General features: G+C 40.7%; 1 protein-coding gene across 1 annotated transcript in view; it reads left to right on the forward strand.

Moving 5' to 3' along the window:
- Window positions 1–21,567, forward strand: part of mtor (mechanistic target of rapamycin kinase) — a 130,915-nt gene extending 109,348 nt beyond the window's left edge. Inside the window, exons 38-58 of the mRNA XM_072682248.1 lie at window positions 4,827–4,944; window positions 7,025–7,231; window positions 9,788–9,888; window positions 10,194–10,290; window positions 10,365–10,463; window positions 10,890–11,012; window positions 11,694–11,876; window positions 12,201–12,335; window positions 13,541–13,715; window positions 15,586–15,721; window positions 16,595–16,742; window positions 16,848–16,970; window positions 17,180–17,262; window positions 17,631–17,703; window positions 17,789–17,863; window positions 17,974–18,109; window positions 18,973–19,038; window positions 19,220–19,300; window positions 19,482–19,562; window positions 21,046–21,151; window positions 21,309–21,567. Coding sequence (XP_072538349.1) covers window positions 4,827–4,944; window positions 7,025–7,231; window positions 9,788–9,888; window positions 10,194–10,290; window positions 10,365–10,463; window positions 10,890–11,012; window positions 11,694–11,876; window positions 12,201–12,335; window positions 13,541–13,715; window positions 15,586–15,721; window positions 16,595–16,742; window positions 16,848–16,970; window positions 17,180–17,262; window positions 17,631–17,703; window positions 17,789–17,863; window positions 17,974–18,109; window positions 18,973–19,038; window positions 19,220–19,300; window positions 19,482–19,562; window positions 21,046–21,151; window positions 21,309–21,324 — 2,362 coding nt within the window. The 3' untranslated portion in view covers window positions 21,325–21,567. The remainder of the gene's footprint in view (window positions 1–4,826; window positions 4,945–7,024; window positions 7,232–9,787; window positions 9,889–10,193; window positions 10,291–10,364; window positions 10,464–10,889; window positions 11,013–11,693; window positions 11,877–12,200; window positions 12,336–13,540; window positions 13,716–15,585; window positions 15,722–16,594; window positions 16,743–16,847; window positions 16,971–17,179; window positions 17,263–17,630; window positions 17,704–17,788; window positions 17,864–17,973; window positions 18,110–18,972; window positions 19,039–19,219; window positions 19,301–19,481; window positions 19,563–21,045; window positions 21,152–21,308) is intronic.
- The last annotated feature ends 1,389 nt before the right edge of the window (window positions 21,568–22,956 follow it).

Raw genomic sequence — 22,956 nt, forward strand, 5'->3', positions numbered from 1 at the left:
GACGCCCCCCGCTGTCCCGCTGCTGAAAAGCATGCCCATATCATGATGATGCCACCTTAATGCTTCACTGTAAGGATGGCATTAATCAGGTGATGAGCGGTGCCTGGTTTCCTCCAGATGGGAAGCTCGGATTGACCCTCGGGTTCGCTCAGTTTGGCTAGGTAGCCAGGTCTAGGAAGATTCTTGGTGCTTTCAAACTTCTTCAATTTAAGAATGATGGTGGCCACTGTGCCCTGTAAAGCTGCAGCACTTTTTCTGTACTCTTCTCCAGATCTATGCCTTGACACAATTCTGTTTCTGAGGTCTGCAGAGAATTCCTTTGACCCCACGGCTGTGGGATCTTATGTAGGAGGGTGTTGGCAAGCCCCAGTTATGCCCAATCAATTGAATTTACCATAGGTGGACTCCAAGTTGTCAAGAACACCTCAAGCAGTATCAATAGAAACAAAATGCACCTCAAATCACTTTTGAGTGTCATATCAAAGTGTGTGCACACTTGTGTACATATGATATTTTACATTTAGATTTTTTATATATTAGCACATATCACTATTTTGTGGCAAGAAATGAACTCGCTCTATTGTAGAATAAGTCTGTAACATAATAGAACGTGGAGAAAGTGAAAAGGGTGTGCAGACTTTCCGGCTTTTCCTAGCTGCTACTGTTGGTTTTGGCAGATGCAGATGCCTCCATTGCATAAAATACATGTATTTTCATCTTAACATATTTGGAAAAAATCCCAAATATCACAGGCTATGAGACTTTGCAATATTAGCCTAAACAAGTGCATGTTTGCCTTTCTGAACGCAATTCATAAACAATAACGGGAACATTTCTGCTTATGAACTGAATACAGATCTGGATGTCTGTCTCTAAGGTGCTTAGTTCCTGCGAAACTGTTTCATCCACTCCCTACGCTATTGTGCCATGTTGTTGTTATGGTTACCGTCCTTCTTTTTCTTCCCTACACATGTAGGCTTATTATGTTGCCCCCATCAGTTCCAGAAAAAATCACAGTGTTGCTTATCATTGATGGCTGCGGTAGTCTTGGTTGCTTTAGTTTTTGGTGTTTTTTTGGTTTTCCACCATGGAAATCGATTTGATTCTATTGATATCGATTTGGTACCAAAGTATCAGTTCTTATGATATTCCTACTTGTTGGCTGTATACGTTTCATTGCTCAGTGCAAAAGTAAAAAGAAACTTGTCTAGTCTGATCAAAAAAAAAAAAGATTTTGTGATTGAGTATGGCTGTTTTTCCAGAGAAGGCGAATACAGATTGTGCTGTTTTCATTCCCATGAATTCACAAGCCGCCTACCTCTTAATGAAGTGTTGCGCTCTAGCTGTCTCAGCTGACGCTACATTTGTCACATTAACGCAACACCAGTTGACTAATACATTATGGATGAGATCATGGGAGCTGCAGGGATGTGGCCAGGAGTTGCTCATTCATGTCATTACTATAGCTTGGAGCCTTTGCAGTATTCCTGGAATTTGACTGGGAGAAAACATGAGATTGATAAGCTTCTGCACCTCCTCCTCAGACACCGTTCTGCTGTACTTTCACCTAAAAGTAGGTCATCAATGATGGGTGTCTGGGAATGGTGCACACCTGGTTCCCACTGTATGGTCTTCTCAGGAATGTTTAGCAGTCTTCTCGTGTGTCCATGCATTGCACAGACACAGAATTGCTATGATACTTCACCTTTGCACAGATACAGCCCAAAGTAGAGTATAGCTCAGCTGCATCTCTCTAGAATTATGGGTAGAATATACATTAAATATTAAATATTTTAAACTATTTTAGCAATCTTCACCTGATTGACTTTCCCAACAGTGTTTCGCCATTCATTTACACACAAGCTCTCCCGGTAGAGTACGTTTTCCAAGGGTGACGAGTCCAGCTGTATAGAATTCATTTAGAGCATTTTCTTTCCTTCAGTCCGTGGGATTGTTCTTTTTTCCTCATTGTTTAAATCATTCCCACACATTTCTGGACTGTAAATAAAGTCAGAGCTGAGTGACTCTTGAATCACTTTGGCAGTTTTCTTCTAAACCTGCGTCAAGAAGTATAAAGCATTAGTGGAACATTGAGTAGATGAATTAAGCTGACATTTCCTGAACATACCAAAATACCAAAATTTTAAATAACAGCTTCAAAAATGTCACTGCCACTCCATTGCTGCACTGTGTAACTACCTAAAATAGCAATATCAATCATCTGAAAGCCCAAACAGTGTATTTACTTTCCATTACATGTTAATTACATTTGCATCATCGTTCCAGTTCAAAACCAAAAAATCAAACTTGCTTTGACTCAATGATTACATTTGGGGTAAATGGGAATTGGTGGAAACTGGATTTCCTCGCCAAAAAAATCCTTTAATTTGCAGTAGGTCTGTATGAGATTCCAACTTATATGTGACTCAGATGAAATTACGCAACACTTCACGCTATTATGTGCTCATCGTGGTTTGCCGCAGCAGGCAGCACATCACAGTGGATATGGCCACTTGGCTGGCTTCGGCTTTTACAGCCAGAGCCACTCAGTCGCACGGGGATGGCAGGCGGGTCACTCCCCGTGCCTTTAGCCTGAGCTAAGGTAAACAAAACTTGCCTGACTGCGCCCTACGCCAGCAACCGCTAGATTTATGGCAAAGGGAGCGGGCAAACGTGAATGGGTTTGGCATGGTGACAGTGCTTCACTGTACATGTGATTGAAACGAGCATCTCAGAAGCTTTTAGCCGCTTCTACGCCATCTAGTCTGGAACAACATCCAAAGATGACAAATCCGGTTTTATAGAATGCATTTAGAACAGTTTATTTCCGTCAGTGAGTGAGTTTTGGGATTTTTTTTTCTTTTCTTTTTTCTTCCATTCCCACACAGTTCTTGACTGTAAATTAAGTCAGACTTGAGTTACTCCTGGATCGCTTTGGCAGTTTTCATCTAAACCTGCGTCAACTTACATAAAGTATAACACTGAGCAGATGAATCAATCGGACGTTTCCAGAAGATGTCAAGTGAACAGACTCGCTGGTGTTATGGAAGAAAGAATGGAAATGTTCACTTAACAGTGTGGCAGATGACAGAAATATGTTATGACACAACTAGAATTATGTTTACAAAGAAAACTTGCAATAAAAAATGTTTTAGAATGGACAAATGGAAAAATTGTGTAACCCTTTCACAAGTACAGTCCCACCGTCTGAACGTTCAGCTTCCAAAGTGATGCAACGAGCAGCTTTAATTTAACTGATTTATCAAAATCGATCTACTAATTAGCCTTTCCACAACATACAGCGCATCCTTAAAATGCAGGAATTTTCCATTCCAAGGGTGCAGAAGTTACAGAAAAGGAGCTCACGCTGGGTGGACCATTACAGGTAGCCAGAATTTACTTGTGAAAGGGTTCAAATAACTTCTGCATCTACTTATTATTATGCTGTTTATACAGTCGCTTGGTCTAAGTCTGTACAACTGCTGTATTATACTGCATTCATTTATTTTCAGGGTTCTTGAAGCATTGCCTATTACCATGACTGGCTTGTGGTCACAAGTAAGAGCTTTCTCAGAGTACAGTATGGCTATTGAAGCAAAAGTCAGTTTACTTGAATAGAGACCAGTTTAGAGTGGATGATGTAGAGTCTTAGATAAATGGAGGCTCCGGCAGGACTGCAGTTTATACATGCTTACCAAAAATAAAGCTGCTACAAAGGATTCTTTAAACTGCACCATAAAAGAACCCTTTTTGCTTCTAGAAAGAACCATTTTGTAAAGAGATGTGCATGTGACGAACCCTTTCAGTGTCTACAAAAGTGGATGTGAAAGTTCTTTATCAATTTAAATATGGTTCTTTAAGGAACCAAAAGCGGTTCTTCTGTGGCATCAATCAAGGGACCTTTTGTGGCGCCTTTCTTTTGAAGAATGTGTTTATACGTGTTAACTTTGGTTCAAATTTAAACGAACCCTGGTGCAATTTCTCTGCTAGTGTGCTTCGTTAGAGTGAGTTTGAACACTGTCTTTCGAACTGTAACAAGCAGGACAAGACCACATGAGCAGGTGGGTCGTGGGCCGTCTGTAAACGCACTCGGTGTGGTTCGTTTTGTGTTCATGCTTCAAACGAACCACACAGAGTGCGTTTACAGACGGCCCACGACCCACCTGTTCATGTGGTTTCGTCCTGCCTGTTACAGTTTGAAATGCTTTAACTTGCTCTGCCTGATGCTTTAGTTTAGTAGGGCTATGTCCCAAACCACACTCTACTACACTACATAGTGTTTTAAAGTACTCACCATTGGAAGTGTATTTGCCTCAGTAAAGGACAGACGTGTGCGTGTTGGGATGCAGCCACAGTAAGGTTATATTTTACAGCTTTAACATACATTGTTCTGTGGTAATAAACAAATTAGTGTGTGTACATTATTATAAATGTGGTTTAAAACTGATATCAAGATGACATGGTTAAGTAAGCCAGGAGTTACATTTTATGTTGTGTGGATCACATACCTTGTGCAGACCTCTACAGCCTTTTGTCATACATGCGTCACCCCCACCCCCCCCACCCCCTCCAAATTTTAGTTTGCTTGCAAAAATGTTAGTATGCACGCAAAGCAAACCAGGTTTATGTATAATTTACTTGCTTGGTCCCGGCCTAGAGAACCAAACTACAAGTTTAAACACCGCTGTCTTGTGTTGGAGAGGAGATTTTAATGTAAATGTGACTTAGTGGTTCTCGAGTCTGAGATAAGATGCTTCCACTTAACACTACTCCACTCCCATTCCCTTTGCTCTCCCTCTCATCACCCTGTTCTTTTCTCTGTGCAGGTGTTTCTTGAAGCTCGGTGAATGGCAGCTGAGTCTTCAGGGAATCAATGAAAGCACCATTCCTAAAGTGCTTCAGTACTACAGTCACTCCACCGAGCATGACCGCAACTGGTACAAGGTGAGCTTCCCCACTTCATATGCATTTAATTAACCAGGGCATGTTTGGGGTCCAGATTTTGCTTCTCTTTTAAACAAGATGTTCTACGATTATTGCATACTGGCCTCAAACCTTCTAACACACCGTTCTAACCTGAATGTTGTCTGTACTGTTGCTCGTTATTATAGATAGCGATACGTTCAAGCTTTTCATTATGTATCAGATACATCAACCTTATAACTCCAGTGCAAAACTAAGAAAGTGCTCACAAATGTGATCTAGAGTTACAAGCCTTTTTTTTTCTTTTTTCTTAACACCACATTCCACCTCGCCACCTCTGTTTAGCTGAAGGCATCCCTAAACCAGAGGGTGGTGTTCCCTAATCTGAACTGAACGTTCAGTCTTGTTTGGCCCCTGCTTGGCCGCAGGTGCTTGCCTCGTGCTTTTCACACTAGCTGGCCAGCTGCTGTTCCCAAACACACTGTTCTGTGTGAGCAAGAGAAGGCGCCAGAGGGAGCTTGTATTTTCCTCACCATGGCTGATAACATTGCTGCAGCCCTTTTTATTGCGGATGAGAGTGTCAGCGCTCCCGACACGTTCTTTTTTAACTCCAGAGTTTAGTTCGGTTTGTATCCATCACATATCCAAGCCTACTGCACATTTGTTCACCTGTCACTTAGGCTTTGGTGTATTATGTGGTTTGGAACAGTAGAAGGGGTTCAGAAGGAACCTGTCAGCAGGTTTATCTTACGTCTGATTGGGCTTAGCATCGGGTTACTCCTACTCTTGTGGTAAAATGATAAAACAACAGTACGTTTTACTTTTATAATAATCATAATAATAAAAATATATAATGTCCTTTATTAAAAGTCCTGATGTAATTCCCAACCCGACTTCAGTACCCAACCCTGGTGATGCCATAGAAGAACCACTTTTGGTTCCATGTCCAAATAGGAGATGTAAAGAGTGTGAATGTGAAGAACCTGTACGTCGAACCAAGTCTTTGAAAGGTTCACACTTACAGATCACTTTTACAAACAAGGTAGTTTCTTAATGGAACCCAAAGTGGTTCTTCTATGGCATCCCTGAAAAACCTTTTGTTGTATCATCTTCATTTTTAAGAGCGTAGTCATAAAGAAACAACTTTCTTTACACTGGAATTACATAATTACAAAAGGAAATATGTGACCGAACAAAATGTTCAAAATGATTAGTAAGTTACCTTAACCCTCACTCAAGTAAAATAATGCTAAAAATAAAAAATACAACTCAGATTGATTGCAGTGAAAATTCTTGGTACATCCAGCATCTATATGCTTGCTTCTGTTGTTCTCTATTGTGGATAACTGTTGAAAATTTTAACATGAGGCAAGGAGGCAGGATGCAAGTGCCAGTTGGCTTTGTTGTTGCTCTTAAGAAAGTCCAACACAATGTCCATAGAGCTAATGAGAGCTGTTAAGTACATACTTAAATAAACACTAAAGAAACCAAAGGAATATTCACGAATAACAAAAACCAGAGATGAAAACACTGAGAATGGAACAGCTATCAACAGCATCAGCAGTGTAAGACAATACTGCACGTCAAAGATGGAGAAATCTTAAGTGCATACAGTTCTATCCAACCACTTTCAGCTGAGACCAATTTAAATAACTGCTAATAGAACACAACTAATAGAACAAGTGCTTTCTTCAAACTCAACACACTTTTAATGACTGCTGCAGTCTCATGATTATTCAACCTTCATGACCAGCGTATTTACTGCTTAGTAGCGCACCCTTGATGTTCTGACCTGTTACAAACGAGATGGATAGCCAGGCAACAGTTTCTGGCAGCGTTCCTGAGGAATATGAACCCATTCCTCATGAACAGTGGCCTCCACTTCACTGGGTTCTGGGGGTTGTATGCTACAACCTCCTCCTTCAAATCCATATCTCACATCTGCACTTCCCACAAAATTTCTTCTGTAAACTGTGAGAGATAAGCAAGTCAAATAAAATAGAACCATGTTCTTAATAAATCTAAAATATCACCTATAGTAACTGAGTAATTGAGTATTCCTCAAAACCCTTTCTATTGTTCTGATTTGTGACCCCTGTAGGCCTGGCACGCCTGGGCAGTCATGAACTTTGAGGCGGTGCTCCACTACAAGCATCAGAACCAGGGCCGTGATGAGAAGAAGAAGCTCCGGCATGCCAGCGGTGCTAGCGGGGCCAGTGCTAACAGCGAGGCTAGCAACAGCGACAGCGAGGCTGACAGCGCTGACCACAGTCCAGTACCTTCTCCAGGTCAGAAGAAGGTCAACGAGGTGAGCCTTAGAAAGCATGGCACAAGTACTCATGAGTTATATCCTTCGAACATTTGGCTTATGATTGAGCTATTGACTTCATAATATCTTAGTAGGAGTAGCACAGATTCAGTGACCAACAGAAAATGCTGGATTTGACCTGGTGGGGGATGTCAGATTCAGTACAAATCTGGCCTGAAATATCACATACATACTTGTAACACAACATAAAGTGAATCAACATAGATGTTTAACTGTGTATTTTGGTGCGTTTGGTGTGAAAGCTGATTTTGAGCCAGGGAGCGGTCCAGAGAACCCATCCAAAAATCTGGTTTGGGGTTCGCTTCAGCACCGCGTATAGGGTTGCGCGATTGATTTGACTTGTCGCCTGCATGGCTAAAAACCTCCTATGAGAACATTTGCTGGTGCTCCGGCACTGTGACTCCTGAAGCAAGTTCTTTGCTGCTTGAGTGTTTACATCCAGTAAAAAATAAGGAAAAGCGATAAATGGATAAAACCTAGACCCTACAGTTTTAAAAAAATGCCCACAAAAAGTGACATTAAGTTGCACTCCCAGTCCATGGTTTGTATGGAATTCTTGCATGAAAGCAAACCAATAATAATGAGTTCCTGGTCTTAGGTGCGGAGTGTCATTTTATACAATGCAATGCAATCTTCTCTTGGCATATTCCAGCTGGAATAAGTATATAAGGTGTGTAATGACAGTACAAGCACATTCTAGTCAGGAAATGACTTTCTGTTTTCGATGGACGCCTGCTTCTGTTTGCGCTGTGTCACATTTCACGTTACAATGTGCTGATCTTCACCATCAAAAAAATCATCTGGTTAAGCAGTGAGCCTTCAAGCCTTTCTTCAAACAGTAGCCAAAAATAAAGGAGGCAAAACAAATGACCATGAGAGCTGGATGACCATTCCTCTAGCATGTTAACTGAAATTAAACTGTGAGACTCTTCTGGAGTACTGGAGGTTTGTTAGTAATGCCAGGTCTTTTTTGTTGTTGTTGTTGGTATCTGCTCTAAGATGCTAAAATTGCATGTGTATGTGTTAAATGTAAAATGTATTAACATGTCAAGTGTAGGCATTAAGAACCCAGTACTACATCACTACATTTACACACACACTTGCTGTCAGGACATGGCGTTACAGTTGAGGTTCTCAAAGAAGTATGTCACCCGTAAATGCTTATGTGGCTTAAGTGACTTGTAGTTTGGCACTGGTGGTAATGAATTCATTCATGCCGGTTCCCAGGAACGTTCAGTTATTTTTGTATTCATGTTTTTGCACTCGTTCACTGCAGGCCTACGTGTACTGATTTATACACCATGTAGGCAGGGGTTGTATTTAATGCTGGTACGTTTTGGCAGGAAATTACATAGTAAAGTGAGATGTGTACACTATCATCTGCATAATGCTGAACAGATGCTAATGGCTTTGGCTTCATTTCCACATCCTCTTTCAAAAGAACACTATGTAGCCCGATAACTTCATGTGCTGTGTCCTTGCTCTCTAACGTGAAAACTGATTGTTTAGGAAAACTTCCAGTTCAGCTTACGCCAAAGGTTCATATTCATTTTTATGATTTACACTGTGATGAAAGTTTATTAGAACATTCAGCTTGTATCTACATGCATCAGCATGTTATTGTGTGTGTTAAAATATATTAACCTGAGACTTGACCTGGACTTTTTGGACTTGTGAACATCTCTGGCTGTATCTTGATAACCTGGCAGCTCAGTGTATGGAATTACCTGGATATCTGTGTTGATTAGTAATAAAATGTGGTCTGATCACAATTTTAGACAAACACAGTCTAACTAAAACTAAGAACACACAAGCAGTTGTTATACTGTTCATGTATTTTAATTTAGCACATTGCTTAAGCATCTACAGTGCAGGCTAGAAAAAGTAAGTGAATGAATGAACTCATAGAATTTCCCTTCAGTAGCAATCGCCTCTATCCAACGTTTCCTGTTGTGGAAAATACGCACATACGTCTTTGAATTCATTGTTTTCTGAATGATCACAAGATGTTCAGGCCCTGAGGCAGCAAAGTTGCCCCCCTCCACCGTGCTTCACAATTGAGATTTTTGGTGTTATTGTGCAGACACAACATTGTCCTCCAAATGTAACATTATGCATTTATACTAAAATACTACATTCTGTCCATAGAATCCATAATACACCAGTCCTGCAGTTTGCATTCTGTTTCCTTTGGGTTCTTTCTCACCTTGTTCAGGATTTCCCTTTGTTCTCTTGGAGTGATCTTTGCAGGATGCCTACTCCTAGGGAAAGAAGCAACTGTCCTGATTTGTTAACTCTTGGAGAACTTACTTTTTCTAGCCTGCACTGTAACTGTTTACTCAGTGTGCCTAGTAAACGACATGGAACATACAACTTGACTTCAGCACACCACATTTTATTAGTAATCAATGCCGAAATCCATGTAATTCCAAAGGGTTCACTTGCGTTTTCTTGTCACTGTATGTGATGTTTTCTAGGAATGCTGTAATTCCTAGCCATTTGTACTTGACTGTACATTTGTGTTATATTGTATAGGATCTGTCCAAAACTCTACTGCTCTACACAGTCCCTGCCGTCCAGGGCTTCTTCCGGTCAATCTCGCTTTCACGAGGGAACAACTTGCAGGACACACTGAGGTAAGAGGACACTCGCATACACACACACAAACACAACTCTAAAACAAACACAACTTACAGCAGATTTCCAGTGGCTTCCATATGAAATATTTTGTGGAGATGGTGCCCCCTTGTGCCAGCGTCTGTGGTCAGTGCAGTTGATGAACCATTTATTTTACCTTGGGAAAATTACTGCAGCACACAGCCACTCTGAGCTTTCTGCTGAAGTCTACAGCCTCTTGATGATGGTGTTGAATGTTTGACATTGAATTCATTCATCCTTCTTTTTCTTTCCGTGTCTGATCTTCCTGTCTCTCTGCTTTCAGAGTTCTCACTTTGTGGTTTGACTATGGCCACTGGCCTGAAGTGAATGAAGCACTTGTAGAGGGAATCAAAACTATCCAGATAGACACCTGGTTACAGGTAAGCTTCTCCACCTTTTTAGGTTACTCTTTCTCTGACGCACACACACTGACCCTCCGCTCTGTTTGAATCAGGTGATTCCTCAGCTGATAGCCCGAATCGATACGCCCCGTGCTCTGGTGGGACGGCTTATCCATCAGTTACTCACAGACATTGGCCGCTACCACCCACAGGTAACTGGACCGAATGGTCATTCATTACTAGAACGTTCACTGTGCATAGCATATCTAATAAGTATGATTCACTAAAGAGTCTAGTGATCCATTTGAGGTTCTGTGTATGCGTATTAAGTTTTTGTCCTGTCAGATATATAAATAAAGATGAAGATATATCAAATCGGAATAAGAGATAAAACTGAATGGAAAGTGAGTTGAAATGCCCAAGGGACATTTTCTCTCTCTGCTGAAAAACTGTCATACATAGAAAGCAAATCTGCTTCAGATTCCCACAGAGTGGAATTACTTTGCTGTATCAATTTATCAAAATAAGCAGCAGCGAATGCAGCTGACAGCTGCTGGATAGCTGCTGCAGACTGTAAAGCACTTTACAAATACAAATCTTTGCCATAAATCATGGATTTTTTTCATCTGCTGTGGCAGGCTTTGATCTACCCGCTCACTGTGGCTTCCAAGTCCACCACCACAGCTCGTCACAATGCTGCCAATAAGATCCTGAAGAACATGTGTGAGCACTGCAACACGCTGGTCCAGCAAGCCATCATGGTATGATCATCCACATATGCATATACTGTCTACACTGTCTTTATATAGTCCATTATTGTCTTGTTGCTGACCTTGTATCTCCAAAGTGGGTGCAAAAACCTTGTATCTCCAAAGGGGGTGCCTTACAAGGGAAGGAAAAAACCTTAACTTTTAAAGTCAATGTAAAAAGATTTTTTCCCAGTCATTTTGGAGCATTTCTATTGGTCCATTCAATGGGATATGTGAAACAAACATGTAAAGAACAACTGTTGGATACCAAAAACTAGATGAGATACAAGGTTTTTTTCACAGTGCCAATATTATGTATACATTTATTATTGAATTTTGATATAAAAATTCAGTGTTTTTTTAACAGCCTGGAATTGACCCCATTATTAGGGGTGTAACAAAATTCAGAATTCAAGGGGTGGCTTGATTTCATCAGCTTTTACACACACTCTTGTTAAGATTCTAGTGTTTTCATTTACAGTATAATGCAAAATTATCAAAGTTCAGTATGTGAAACAAACGGTCAAATGCTTTAGCCAATAGTGAATACACTATAGGTCCAAATGTTTACAAATGTGGACACCCCTTCTAATGAATGCAGTTAGCTACGTAAAGTCACTTAGACCCTCAGGCTGATAGATATTGTTCCACTGTGAATATTTGTTGTACGACTTTGGGTTTCTGGCTCTACAGGTAAGTGAGGAACTTATCAGGGTAGCCATCTTGTGGCATGAGATGTGGCACGAGGGTTTGGAGGAGGCCTCGCGTCTTTATTTTGGCGAAAGGAACGTCAAGGGAATGTTTGCTGTGCTGGAGCCCCTTCATGCAATGATGGAGAGAGGACCTCAAACCCTGAAAGAGACCTCCTTCAATCAGGTGTGGATGCTTTACTGAATACCCTTGTCAATTCTTAGCAACATTAGCACTGTATATACAGTATTCTGTTAACATTTAGGAAATGCATTAAAATGATCATCCATGGTAATATGGCAGATAGAGATGGAGGGAATTCCTTGATGTTAGAGGCTTCGAGTGACTTTTGCAACACTGAAAACAATTATAGTTAGCAGCCTGCAGCTTTGGTAGCTTTACTATATTTTGATCATATATATTCATATTGATTATAGTAGATTCAGGTCAGTGGTAAAACCACCAGAATGCAGTAACCTTACCCTGTGGTAACTTGTTTTGTTTTTAAAGGCTTACGGACGTGATCTGATGGAGGCTCAGGACTGGTGCAGGAAGTACATGCGCTCCGGTAACGTAAAGGACCTGACCCAGGCTTGGGACCTTTATTACCATGTTTTCCGCAGAATCGCCAAACAACTGCCACAGGTAGAGCATTATCACCCTGCATCCTCAGTACCTCAGTAGTACTCCTATGTGTAGTGGAGCCCTGTCCAATGTAAACATTTTTTATAACCAGTGCCTATTTAAGAAGTCTAAAAATTCAAATAATCTAACTTCAGCCAGGATCATTTTATATTTCTGTACCTGTGCTTGAAACTCTGCCTTATTCACCATTCCTTACGTGTGGAAATCCAAATCACTACTTAGAGCACTATTATAGGAAGCAGATATCCACAAGGTAGCGAATGATGCCTTATGGGGTTGTTGCAGTGCACTAAAAAGTCTGCACTACATTTTAAGGCAAGTACTGCACTATAGAGTGAACGGGGCAGAGTTTCAGACACAGCTTGTGTCTTCCAGAAGCCTTTAAAATATAAATATTGCGGGAGATGGAGCTTTTCTAATGTTTCCATCAGTTTTATCGTAAAAATCATTATTCCCTTTGTGCTAAAAAGTGGATATTAGAGATAGATGTTATTGAAATAGCCACTGGTATCAGTCAGCTAATATATTGCTTAGACCTTCTCAAAGCCATGTCTTATTATCATCTTATTATTATCTTTATCTGTCTCAATATCATCTTTATTAGCATTTTATTTAATGGAAACAGTCATATCACTTACTATAATCAAAAAAATGATTTAGTGTTAGATGTTTTCCTACATTTCAGACAGGTGGTGTATACTATTTCCTTTTCATTCCAAACTAGAAAGCTTTGGAAAACTACTGTATTGACTTCCATTTTATATGTTTAAAGAAATTGTAGTACTTTTTAATTTACGTCATTTGTTTAAAGTCTTGCACCTGACAAAGCCTATTTTATTTAACCAGTAAATCTGTGTGGCAAGCAGTGTGTTTCCCCCCGTTGCTGCCGCGGGTGAGGAGGAACAGGCATCTCTTAGAAACAGATCGAGTTTGTTGTGCAGAGCTGTTATTTCAGGTGCTGGGATTTTCAGCACCTTACCTGCTATGTTATTTTACTGTACTTCCTGATCGAGCCAAGGAAAACAGCTTCCTGATGCTGGCAGGGAGACTGGCAGGTCAAAAGGGAAAGAGTGACTGAGACAGACAGACAGACAGGCACAGAAAGAAAACGAGAGAGATAATTACCTGTTTTAACGTGGCTGCTCATATCTCTGTGTGTGTGTGTGTGTGTGTGTGTGTGTGTGTGTGTGTGTGTGTGTCCTCAGCTCACCTCTCTGGAGCTGCAGTATGTCTCACCCAAGCTGCTAATGTGTCGGGATCTGGAGCTGGCTGTGCCTGGCACTTATGATCCCAACCAGCCAATCATTCGCATCCAGTCCATCGCCCCCTCCCTGCAGGTTATCACCTCCAAACAGAGACCCCGCAAGCTCACCATCATGGGTAAGGCTAAATAGTGCTTAAAGAACGCATCGCCCTGTTTTTTTTCTGTAAAAGGTGTGAAAGTTGCTATGTTGGAGTGCCATGGTTGGCTGGTTGCCAAGGCTGATCCTGGCAAAACAGGTCCTCAACCAGCTTTGTCATGGTCATAGCTTGGTCAGGATGGTCATGCTGGTACTCCAGCTTGTTTAGGCTGGTTATGGCTAGACAGCAAGCTTGTTCATACTGATGGACTACCTTAGTCAGGTTGGTCATGCTAATACACCAGCTACACCAACAAATTTAAAACATGCCCATTGACCAGCTGGTCTTTTTTAGCAGGGGTGACATTTTTAATGACCGATTTCCAGTCTTGGTCCCTGAGAATTAGACAGACCTTTTTTGTTTGTTTGTTTTTTGTTGTTTTTTTCCAAGACAAATGTACCCTAATGACTCAAAACTATGTAACCACTCATAGATGAATCAGATAATGTTGATTGTTATCATAAGAATGTCTCATATCATGGTAACTGGACATATCTTGTGAGGTGCTCCTGGTCAGCAGTGGATAGTACCTACCTACAGTGGTCCATGAACTAGGCATAACAATTGTATGTAGGTGGCCAAAATTCTGACTGGCTGCTCTGTATTGTAACTCATTCAAAAAGCCTTTAATTAAGGACTAGACTGCTGTAGCCTAATAGTGGAGAATATGTGTAAATACATGTTTTGTGACATCACAAAAAAGTTTTTGCACCCTGGTTTCAGTATATAGACTGGTTAAATTGGGGTGTGGTTTTAAAACTTTCACTTAAAAAAAAAAAAAAAGTGAGGCATATTTTTCATTGTCTAAGTCCTATTACATCCCGTGTAGAGCTGATATGGGCACCAGTTGTGATGCGCTTTGCAGTATTTTAAAATCTCAGTATCCATTATAAATCAGTATTGTGATGTAGTTCAAGGTTGGCCTGCATTGTTGAATTGTTGAATTGTGTAAAAACTTGAATTCATCAAGTCACTCACAGAAACACAAACACAGGTGTGATTGGTCAGGATGCTCACAGCACACAACAAAAACATTGTAATTGGTCAGAGGGCCAGTAAGCGTATTGCGTCCTGTGATGTTTTAGTATTGGAAGGGTCAATATCATGATTAGCAGTCGATATATTGTGCAGTTCGACTTGAACTTATAGACGGGTGCCCACAGAGCTCAGCACCAGCAGTATTGTAAGTTATACTGTAACATAATATAACATAATACTACTGTAATTCTAGTGAAGCCCAAGTCTCACCCCTCCACCTCACCCCCTCGCCTGGTGATGCACTTGTCAGCCTGTGATTCTCATCAAGCACTAACGGCTCTGTCCGTCTATCACTTTCTCTCCATCTCCCTCGTTTCCATGACGCAGGTTCTGCTGTTTTAACGTTTAATGGCCGCTCTGAACAGTCCCATTGTCCATCCCCATCCACAGGGAGCAGTAACTTTAACAGTTCTCTTAATGTGAAAATCGGCTTGAAACCAGCAAACGGCTCTTTAAAATCGTCATTTGCTCTCCCTCAAGACATTTTGCGTGGCTGTTGTATAAATAGAAACTATTTTATGCTTGTTTAACTTACAGTAATTGGGTCTAGGTTTAATTTAAACAGGGTTGCTATCTAACTGTAGTCATTGGCTCTGCAGCCTTCAAGGTACTGACTTTTACACATCTAGTGAACTCTGTACGCCGCTGAAATTAATTTTAATGTGTAATGCGATCCAGGGCTATATGAAAAGGCCATCTAGCTTTAGTGTGCCAGGAGCAGTGTGCCATATGGCCAAAGAGAATGAAAGATTTTGGATTTTATTTTATAAAAGATATTTGGATTTGAATTGCTTTTTAATGCCCCCTACAGGCAGCAATGGGCACGAGTTCATGTTCCTGCTTAAAGGTCACGAGGATCTCCGGCAAGATGAGAGGGTCATGCAGCTCTTCGGTCTTGTCAACACTCTGCTGGCTAACGACCCAGCCTCTCTCCGCAAGAATCTGAGGCAAGCCTTTCTTAGACACACTGCACACCACACTGTGCAAATGTATTGTGTTATGAACTCAAAACAGGGCTTTCGAGTGGCACGACTGCTTAACTGCAGCCAGTTCAATACATTGTGACTCCACAGCCACAGGAGGCTAGGAATCCCCGTAGAGTATAATTTAGCAAATGTGCTGTGTGTTTTGGTTGGTTTTACTAAAACTCAGAGACCGTGATGTAGGGCTGCGCTCCCCAGTCCAGTGAATGTGACTGTGTGTCCGATACAGACAAAGCATCTAAAACTGATCTAAAACAAGGCTTCTGAGTGGCACAACTATCTATCCGCTGGCCGTTTCATTGAGAGACTGCCAGTTCGAGACACAGGGATGCCACATGCTAGGAGTTCCAAGAGGTCACATGGTGTAAAGTGTAGTATTGTAGTCACACAGCTCCAGGACTCTGGACTCTCTGTATATAGCTGTCTGGTGTTCTCCGAGTTACCTCCCATCTCTCAAAAACAGATGGTAGGTGCCAAATTGCCCCCTGTGAGTGTGGTGCCCTGTCCAGGGCGTGTTCCTGTCTTGTGAGTAATGATTCCAGGCAGGCTCTGAACCTTCTATGACTCTGACCAGGGAGAAAGAGATAAGATGATGATTGAATGATTGGTTAAGCATGTAGTTGCTTGCCATCTCCAATTTCTCTTATGATTCTCTGCCTCATTTGTTTACCCATGTTTACTCATCAGGGTACCATTGAGAAACACAAGCATTACTACACAAGCCTAACTGCTAAAATGATGCATGTTGTATTAATGAGTAATCTGCTGTAATAGGTTTGTTGTTGAGGCCTTATAAACTTAGTGTATAAGAGCATATCTTTCTTTTGACTTCCCCAGTATTCAGAGGTACGCTGTGATCCCCTTGTCCACTAACTCTGGCCTGATTGGCTGGGTTCCTCACTGCGACACCCTGCACGCTCTGATTCGAGACTACCGTGAGAAGAAGAAGATCCTGCTGAACATCGAGCACCGCATCATGCTCAGGGTACACCACAACTCTGCACACTTTGAATACATCTCTCTGGTTTAAGTGAGATGAGTGGAACGTGTGAGATGATTGTTGCTCAAACTGTTCATGTTTGTCTTTCAGATGGCACCAGACTATGACCACCTGACTCTGATGGAGAAAGTGGAGGTGTTTGAGCATGCAGTGAACAACACAGCAGGAGATGATCTGGCCAAGCTGCTGTGGCTCAAGAGTCCTAGCTCAGAGGTGCATACTTCTACTCTCAACGTTTTGCACAAATGCACACTTGCTTCCAATGTGCTAACGTGCTGTATACGTCATTTCACTTATTCACATTCTTAGTGGTTGCTGTTCATTTTCCACACTTCATTGCCATTTCACAGGATATTGTGTGTGTATAGGTTTTTGGTACATCAAAAGGAAAGTCAAAATCCTAACCCTTTCTCTTTGAGCAGGTGTGGTTTGACAGGAGAACCAACTACACTCGCTCTCTTGCTGTGATGTCCATGGTTGGCTATATCCTAGGACTTGGGGACAGGTACGAATACTCACCTTTGAGACTCTAGCTAGGTTTTTATTTGTACAATCCCTGCCAAGAATTAAGATTATTAATTCTCAGTATATTCTCAGTCTCAGTATAATTAATAATTTTTTACTTAGTTGCAAAACATTTTTGTGTGACATACTGAACCCTTTTTTATTTATTTATTGTTTAGTTTATTGGTCCTAAGCCGTTTAGTTTAGCTGTATTATTTTGGAATATTCTGAATTTCAGAAGAAACAATAAAGCAGTTGTCCCAATGCTTTTGCCCATACAGTATATATGTTCTGTTAGTTCTGTTAGTAATTTAACATTGTTAGCATTGTTAAATTGTTTAACAATCGGATTTGGGTATGTCAAAACAGGCATCCTTCAAATCTGATGCTGGACAGACTGAGCGGAAAGATCCTTCACATTGACTTTGGAGATTGCTTTGAGGTAACTGTGTTTCATGTGGGGAGAGGGAAAGCTGGCAGGGTGCTGTAGCTGTACCTGCAAAGTAAATGTATCTTTTATGCTTTAGGTTGCCATGACCAGGGAAAAATTCCCAGAGAAAATCCCCTTCCGGTTGACTCGGATGCTGACGAATGCCATGGAGGTACGGTTGTCCTGAGTTAGAGCAAACTGACAGACTAATTGATGTTTTGCATGTTTTCGTAATTTCTTCCAACCTTTTGTTCTTCCCTCACTCCTCGCTTCTGTGCTCAGGTGACTGGCTTGGATGGAAATTATCGGATCACGTGCCACACAGTGATGGAGGTGCTGCGAGAGCACAGAGACAGCGTTATGGCTGTGCTGGAGGCCTTTGTCTATGACCCCTTACTGAACTGGAGGCTCATGGACAGTATGTAAACTAGCTTTTTTGTGGCCCAATTAAATCAGATGGACACAGGTTTTATCTGAGTTTCAGCTATTCGGTGTACTGTTGTCCATGTCTGTAGATAACAGTAGGTTGAGTTTGAGAAACCACATGAGCAAGACTATTTGAGATTAATTAACAACTTGATGCAGTTTGAGGTAAATGAGCGATGATTTAGGCTGCTTGGTGCAGTGTAAGTTTCAGTTATGGTAAGGCCTTATAGTTCCAGTCTAAAACTGTAGAAGCCAACTTTAGACACCAAACATGTCTTGTATATCAGGAAAGAGATATATTATAAATATTAATCAGAGATATTAATCAAATAAATCATTTTTGGACAAGCCACTATAAAACAGCAAACTTGAACACTGACCAACTGCATATTTCATGTAATTTGTGCAGTTTAATCAGATGAAGAGCAGCAGATTTTGAATGCAAATTACTATACTCTATGGGAGAGTATCTGAACAGCAGTTTTTAAGAATCTGTCGCTACTGATGCATTATGTCTGCATGTGAAAATATTGCGATAAATATTGTGTAACGTGAAATTGTCTTTAAATATTGTGATATACTATTTTTACCACATCCTGGAAGTAATATAAGAAAAATGTCTTCCACACCACTGGATACCTGCCTGGAAGCTTATGTCATTAGAAAATGCTGTTCGCTGACTATTTCGTTTCATTCACTGTTAGCAGGATTAGCATTATTGACTAAAACATTCCTTTAATATTGAAGCAAGGTTTTTAGGAAAACCTAGAAATCGAGATCCATGGTTGTTATAAGGTTAGCATGTTTTTCTGGAAATCTTGAATTGGTCTCGAACTGGTCTTGCATTTCTTTTAGCAAACACTAAGGGAACCAAACGCTCCAGAACCAGAACTGACTCCTACACAGCTGGCCAGTCTGTTGGTGAGTCAATTTCTGCCATTCATCCATATCATATGAACTGCTGGCTCATATTCAGTATTTAATTTAATCAGAATAAGTTTTGTTAGTCAACCAAACTAGATAATGAATATTATGGAGAACGGCCAAAGTATGCCCTGGTTTAGCTCACTGTAACCTCACTTTGCTGTCTCATCAATGGCAGAAACCATAGAGGGTATTGACCTAGGAGAAACCACCCACAAAAAGCCAGGAACCACCGTGCCTGAATCCATTCACTCGTTCAGTAAGTCTCCGACTTCCTACTAGACACAAGACGAGCTTTTCAAATGTTTGCACAACATTTAGCATCATTTTCATAATTCTTAATGATTGTATCTGTTTACTCATTAAGGAATATGGAGTTGTAAGTTCAATGATCTTACCTTTTTACCTACTTTTTTTCTTTTTTCCTTTTTTCCAACCAGTTGGAGACGGCCTTGTGCAGCCTGAAGCCTTGAACAAGAAAGCCATCCAGATTATCAACAGGGTGCGAGACAAACTGACGGGTGAGTCGTAATTCTAACACACACGTCACAGTTGCCCACAGTTGTGTTTCAGACATTACAGTTCCAGTCACTTATTTTAGTCTATGAAACATGTGGCTGCTAGTGGAGCATTTCCGTGTCCATCTTGAAAAAATTTAGTTGAAGTGCAAAATGCTCCAATCAAACTCTGTCATGGCCCTGATTCTGGCATGTGCGAGTAATTGTTGTGCTTGTGTGAAAGAGAAGTCTCAAGCAGAGCCAGCAAACAAATCTGCACTGAAGCTGTGCCAGTGTCTTTGCAGAACAGCTGGAAACAGACCTAGTGACATCCAGAGAATAGAATGCTAGAGTGTTACAGTGCTGGGATGAGACAGAATCACATACTACTATCCTCACTCACTCACAAACTCACACATACTCACATACTGTATCTGTATACTCACTTACATGCTCATATACCTGTATACTCACTCACATGCTCATATACCTGTATACTCACTCACATGCTCATATACCTGTATACTCACTCACATGCTCATATACCTGTATACTCACTCACATGCTCATGTACCTGTATACTCACTCACATGCTCATGTACCTGTATACTCACTCACATGCTCATATACCTGTATACTCACTCACATGCTCATGTACCTGTATACTCACTCACATGCTCACGTACCTGTATACTCACCCACATGCTCACGTACCTGTATACACACTCACATGCTCACGTACCTGTATACACACTCACATGCTCACGTACCTGTATACACACTCACATGCTCACATACCTGTATACTCACCCACATGCTCATATACCTGTATACTCACCCACATGCTCACATACCTGTATACTCACTCACATGCTTACGTACCTGTATACTCCCTCACATGCCCATATACCTGTATACTCCCTCACATGCCCATATACCTGTATACTCACTCACATGCTCATGTACCTGTATACTCACCCACATGCTCATGTACCTGTATACTCACTCACATACCTGTATACTCACCCACATGCTCACATACCTATATACTCACTCATATGCCCATATACCTGTATACTCACCCACATGCTCATATACATACTCACATGTTTATACTCAGTTAGGTACTCACATGTTTAGTGTACTCACATTCTCATACTCATCTAGTCACATGCATACTAGTACACTCACTATACCGACTCACATACTAGTATTCTCACTCATTCATTACACATACTCATTCAAACTCACTCAGTTATATACTGTAACATACTTATTATACTCACATATTCAGATACTCTATCACATACATACTCTATACTCAGATACATGCTAGTATACTTTATCAAATACTTACTTACCCACTCACTTATACTCCGTCACATACACAGCTACACGCTGACATACTCATTGACTTCATAGATCTTACACAAGGGGGCGCTGTTAGCACTTAGAATGGTTTACCTTACCTCTGTCACACTGGGCCTTTTGTTATTTCTCATTCTAGGACGGGACTTCTCCCATGATGAGACACTGGATGTCCCAACCCAAGTGGAGCTGCTGATCAAGCAAGCCACATCTCACGAGAACCTGTGCCAATGTTACATTGGATGGTGCGTATTTCTTCATCATCACAAACACTTTTTAGAAGTTAGACAGAGTAAATAATAAGTATTTTATTTATGTCAGTGTTTGGCTTTGACAGCAATAGTAAATAATTACTTAATGCTATTATTATTGATTGTGCTTTCTTGTCTTTTCTGTCCTCAGGTGTCCGTTTTGGTAGAGCTTCACTCAAGCTTCGCTTTGCTATCTGTGTTATTTGCTAATTCTCTATGTTCTACCGCTGCCATGTTGATGAGTCTGCTGAATAGGCTTAAGAAAAGAGAACTGTTGCATGAAAAGACATTTTGAAGGGTGTCTGACTTTTATTAACTTAATAATGTCATGCATAGAATTATGCACAAAGTGGAGCAAATGACCTGATTGAAATTGGTGTACATCTTTGCCAATAAATTTTAGAAAAGTCTTTTTGTGTCTCTTTGCACGTCTTTAAGCAAACACTTCTCATAAGGAGTTTTATGAGCCTGTATGTAGTCCAGTGGAGTTGCGCTACTAATAATCTGGTGCGAGTTGTGTCAAATTTTCATTTCCAAAATTAAAGCTTCAGCTCTTCATGGTGAATTACAGACAGTACTGTGAGGTCACCAGGAAACACTTACAGTTGTTTTATAATGATACATTCACAAATGGGAGACAAATAGAAGAAAACGGTGAACATTCACTTCATGGACAGGCTCATATCTAATTTAAAGGTTCTTCACACTCACATCTCTATTACAAACATAGTTCTTCTACTGCTATGGCAGAGGTTATTACAAACGTACTCCTCCGGAGCCTCTTCCCCTTTCCAGGTTTTTGAGAACCTGGGGCACCCCTAATTAAAACGGCAGTGTATGTATAAAAAGAATCAGGTCAAATCGTCCCATTTGCCCAGAATTTTATTTATTTATTTTTTTTTTACTAACATTTTTACTTCCAGTCCAGCTCTTTGGATAAACACAGTGTTAATCTTGCTTGTTTTTCTCTCATGCAAGTTCAATGCATTGCAAGCTCAGACGACTGTACACAAGCTACAAGTTGCTCATAGACAAGTAGCACACACTTCCTCATACACCTCATACACCTCCTCATACACTTCAATGGATATAAACCCATATTGGAAGTAATCTTCATCATATTTTGTCTTTTTACATGTGCTTGCCTGTAGAAATGAAGCCGCCCCTTTTGGAAATTTTGACCACATTGCCAGTTGACAATGCACTATTGACTATTGTTTGAAATGAAAATAAAACAATATGACAAAATTGGATTGTGATTGAAAAATCTGAAAATATTAGATAACGAAAATACAATTTTCGAAACAATTTTTTATGACCCAGTCGTTTTATTATTATAAATTATTATTATTTATTATTATTATTTATGTTTTGCCATTTGTTCTCTCACCTCATATGCGCCCACCTGCAATTCCTTCGCACCCCACGAGGTGGAGCCCGCCTCACCGTTTGAAGCGTCTTGTACTGGAGCTGTTTTTCATTTATTTTTTTAGTAATTTAGGAGCATTTCTATTGGTCCGTTCATCATTAAACTAAACAACATAATGAATAATTGATAAATTATCCTATAATTCCCAGCCGTCTTTCATTTTCAGTTGATTTCACCCGTTATGCACAGATAACATCACCAACAGAACAGAACACAACAGAAACCTGGTGTGTTTTACACCGCTATCTGCAGCGAGGAGGACTCGTGTGTGGGAGAGTAGAATCGACTCGTGGAATCGATTCGCACCACTTGTGTCTGCAAGTGAGCTGAACGGCGCAGTCCAGCAGAGGGCGGCAGAGCGCCCGCGGCC

Source organism: Salminus brasiliensis, chromosome 6 (genome assembly GCF_030463535.1).
Source record: "Salminus brasiliensis chromosome 6, fSalBra1.hap2, whole genome shotgun sequence".
Classification (NCBI taxonomy): Eukaryota; Metazoa; Chordata; class Actinopteri; order Characiformes; family Bryconidae; genus Salminus; species Salminus brasiliensis.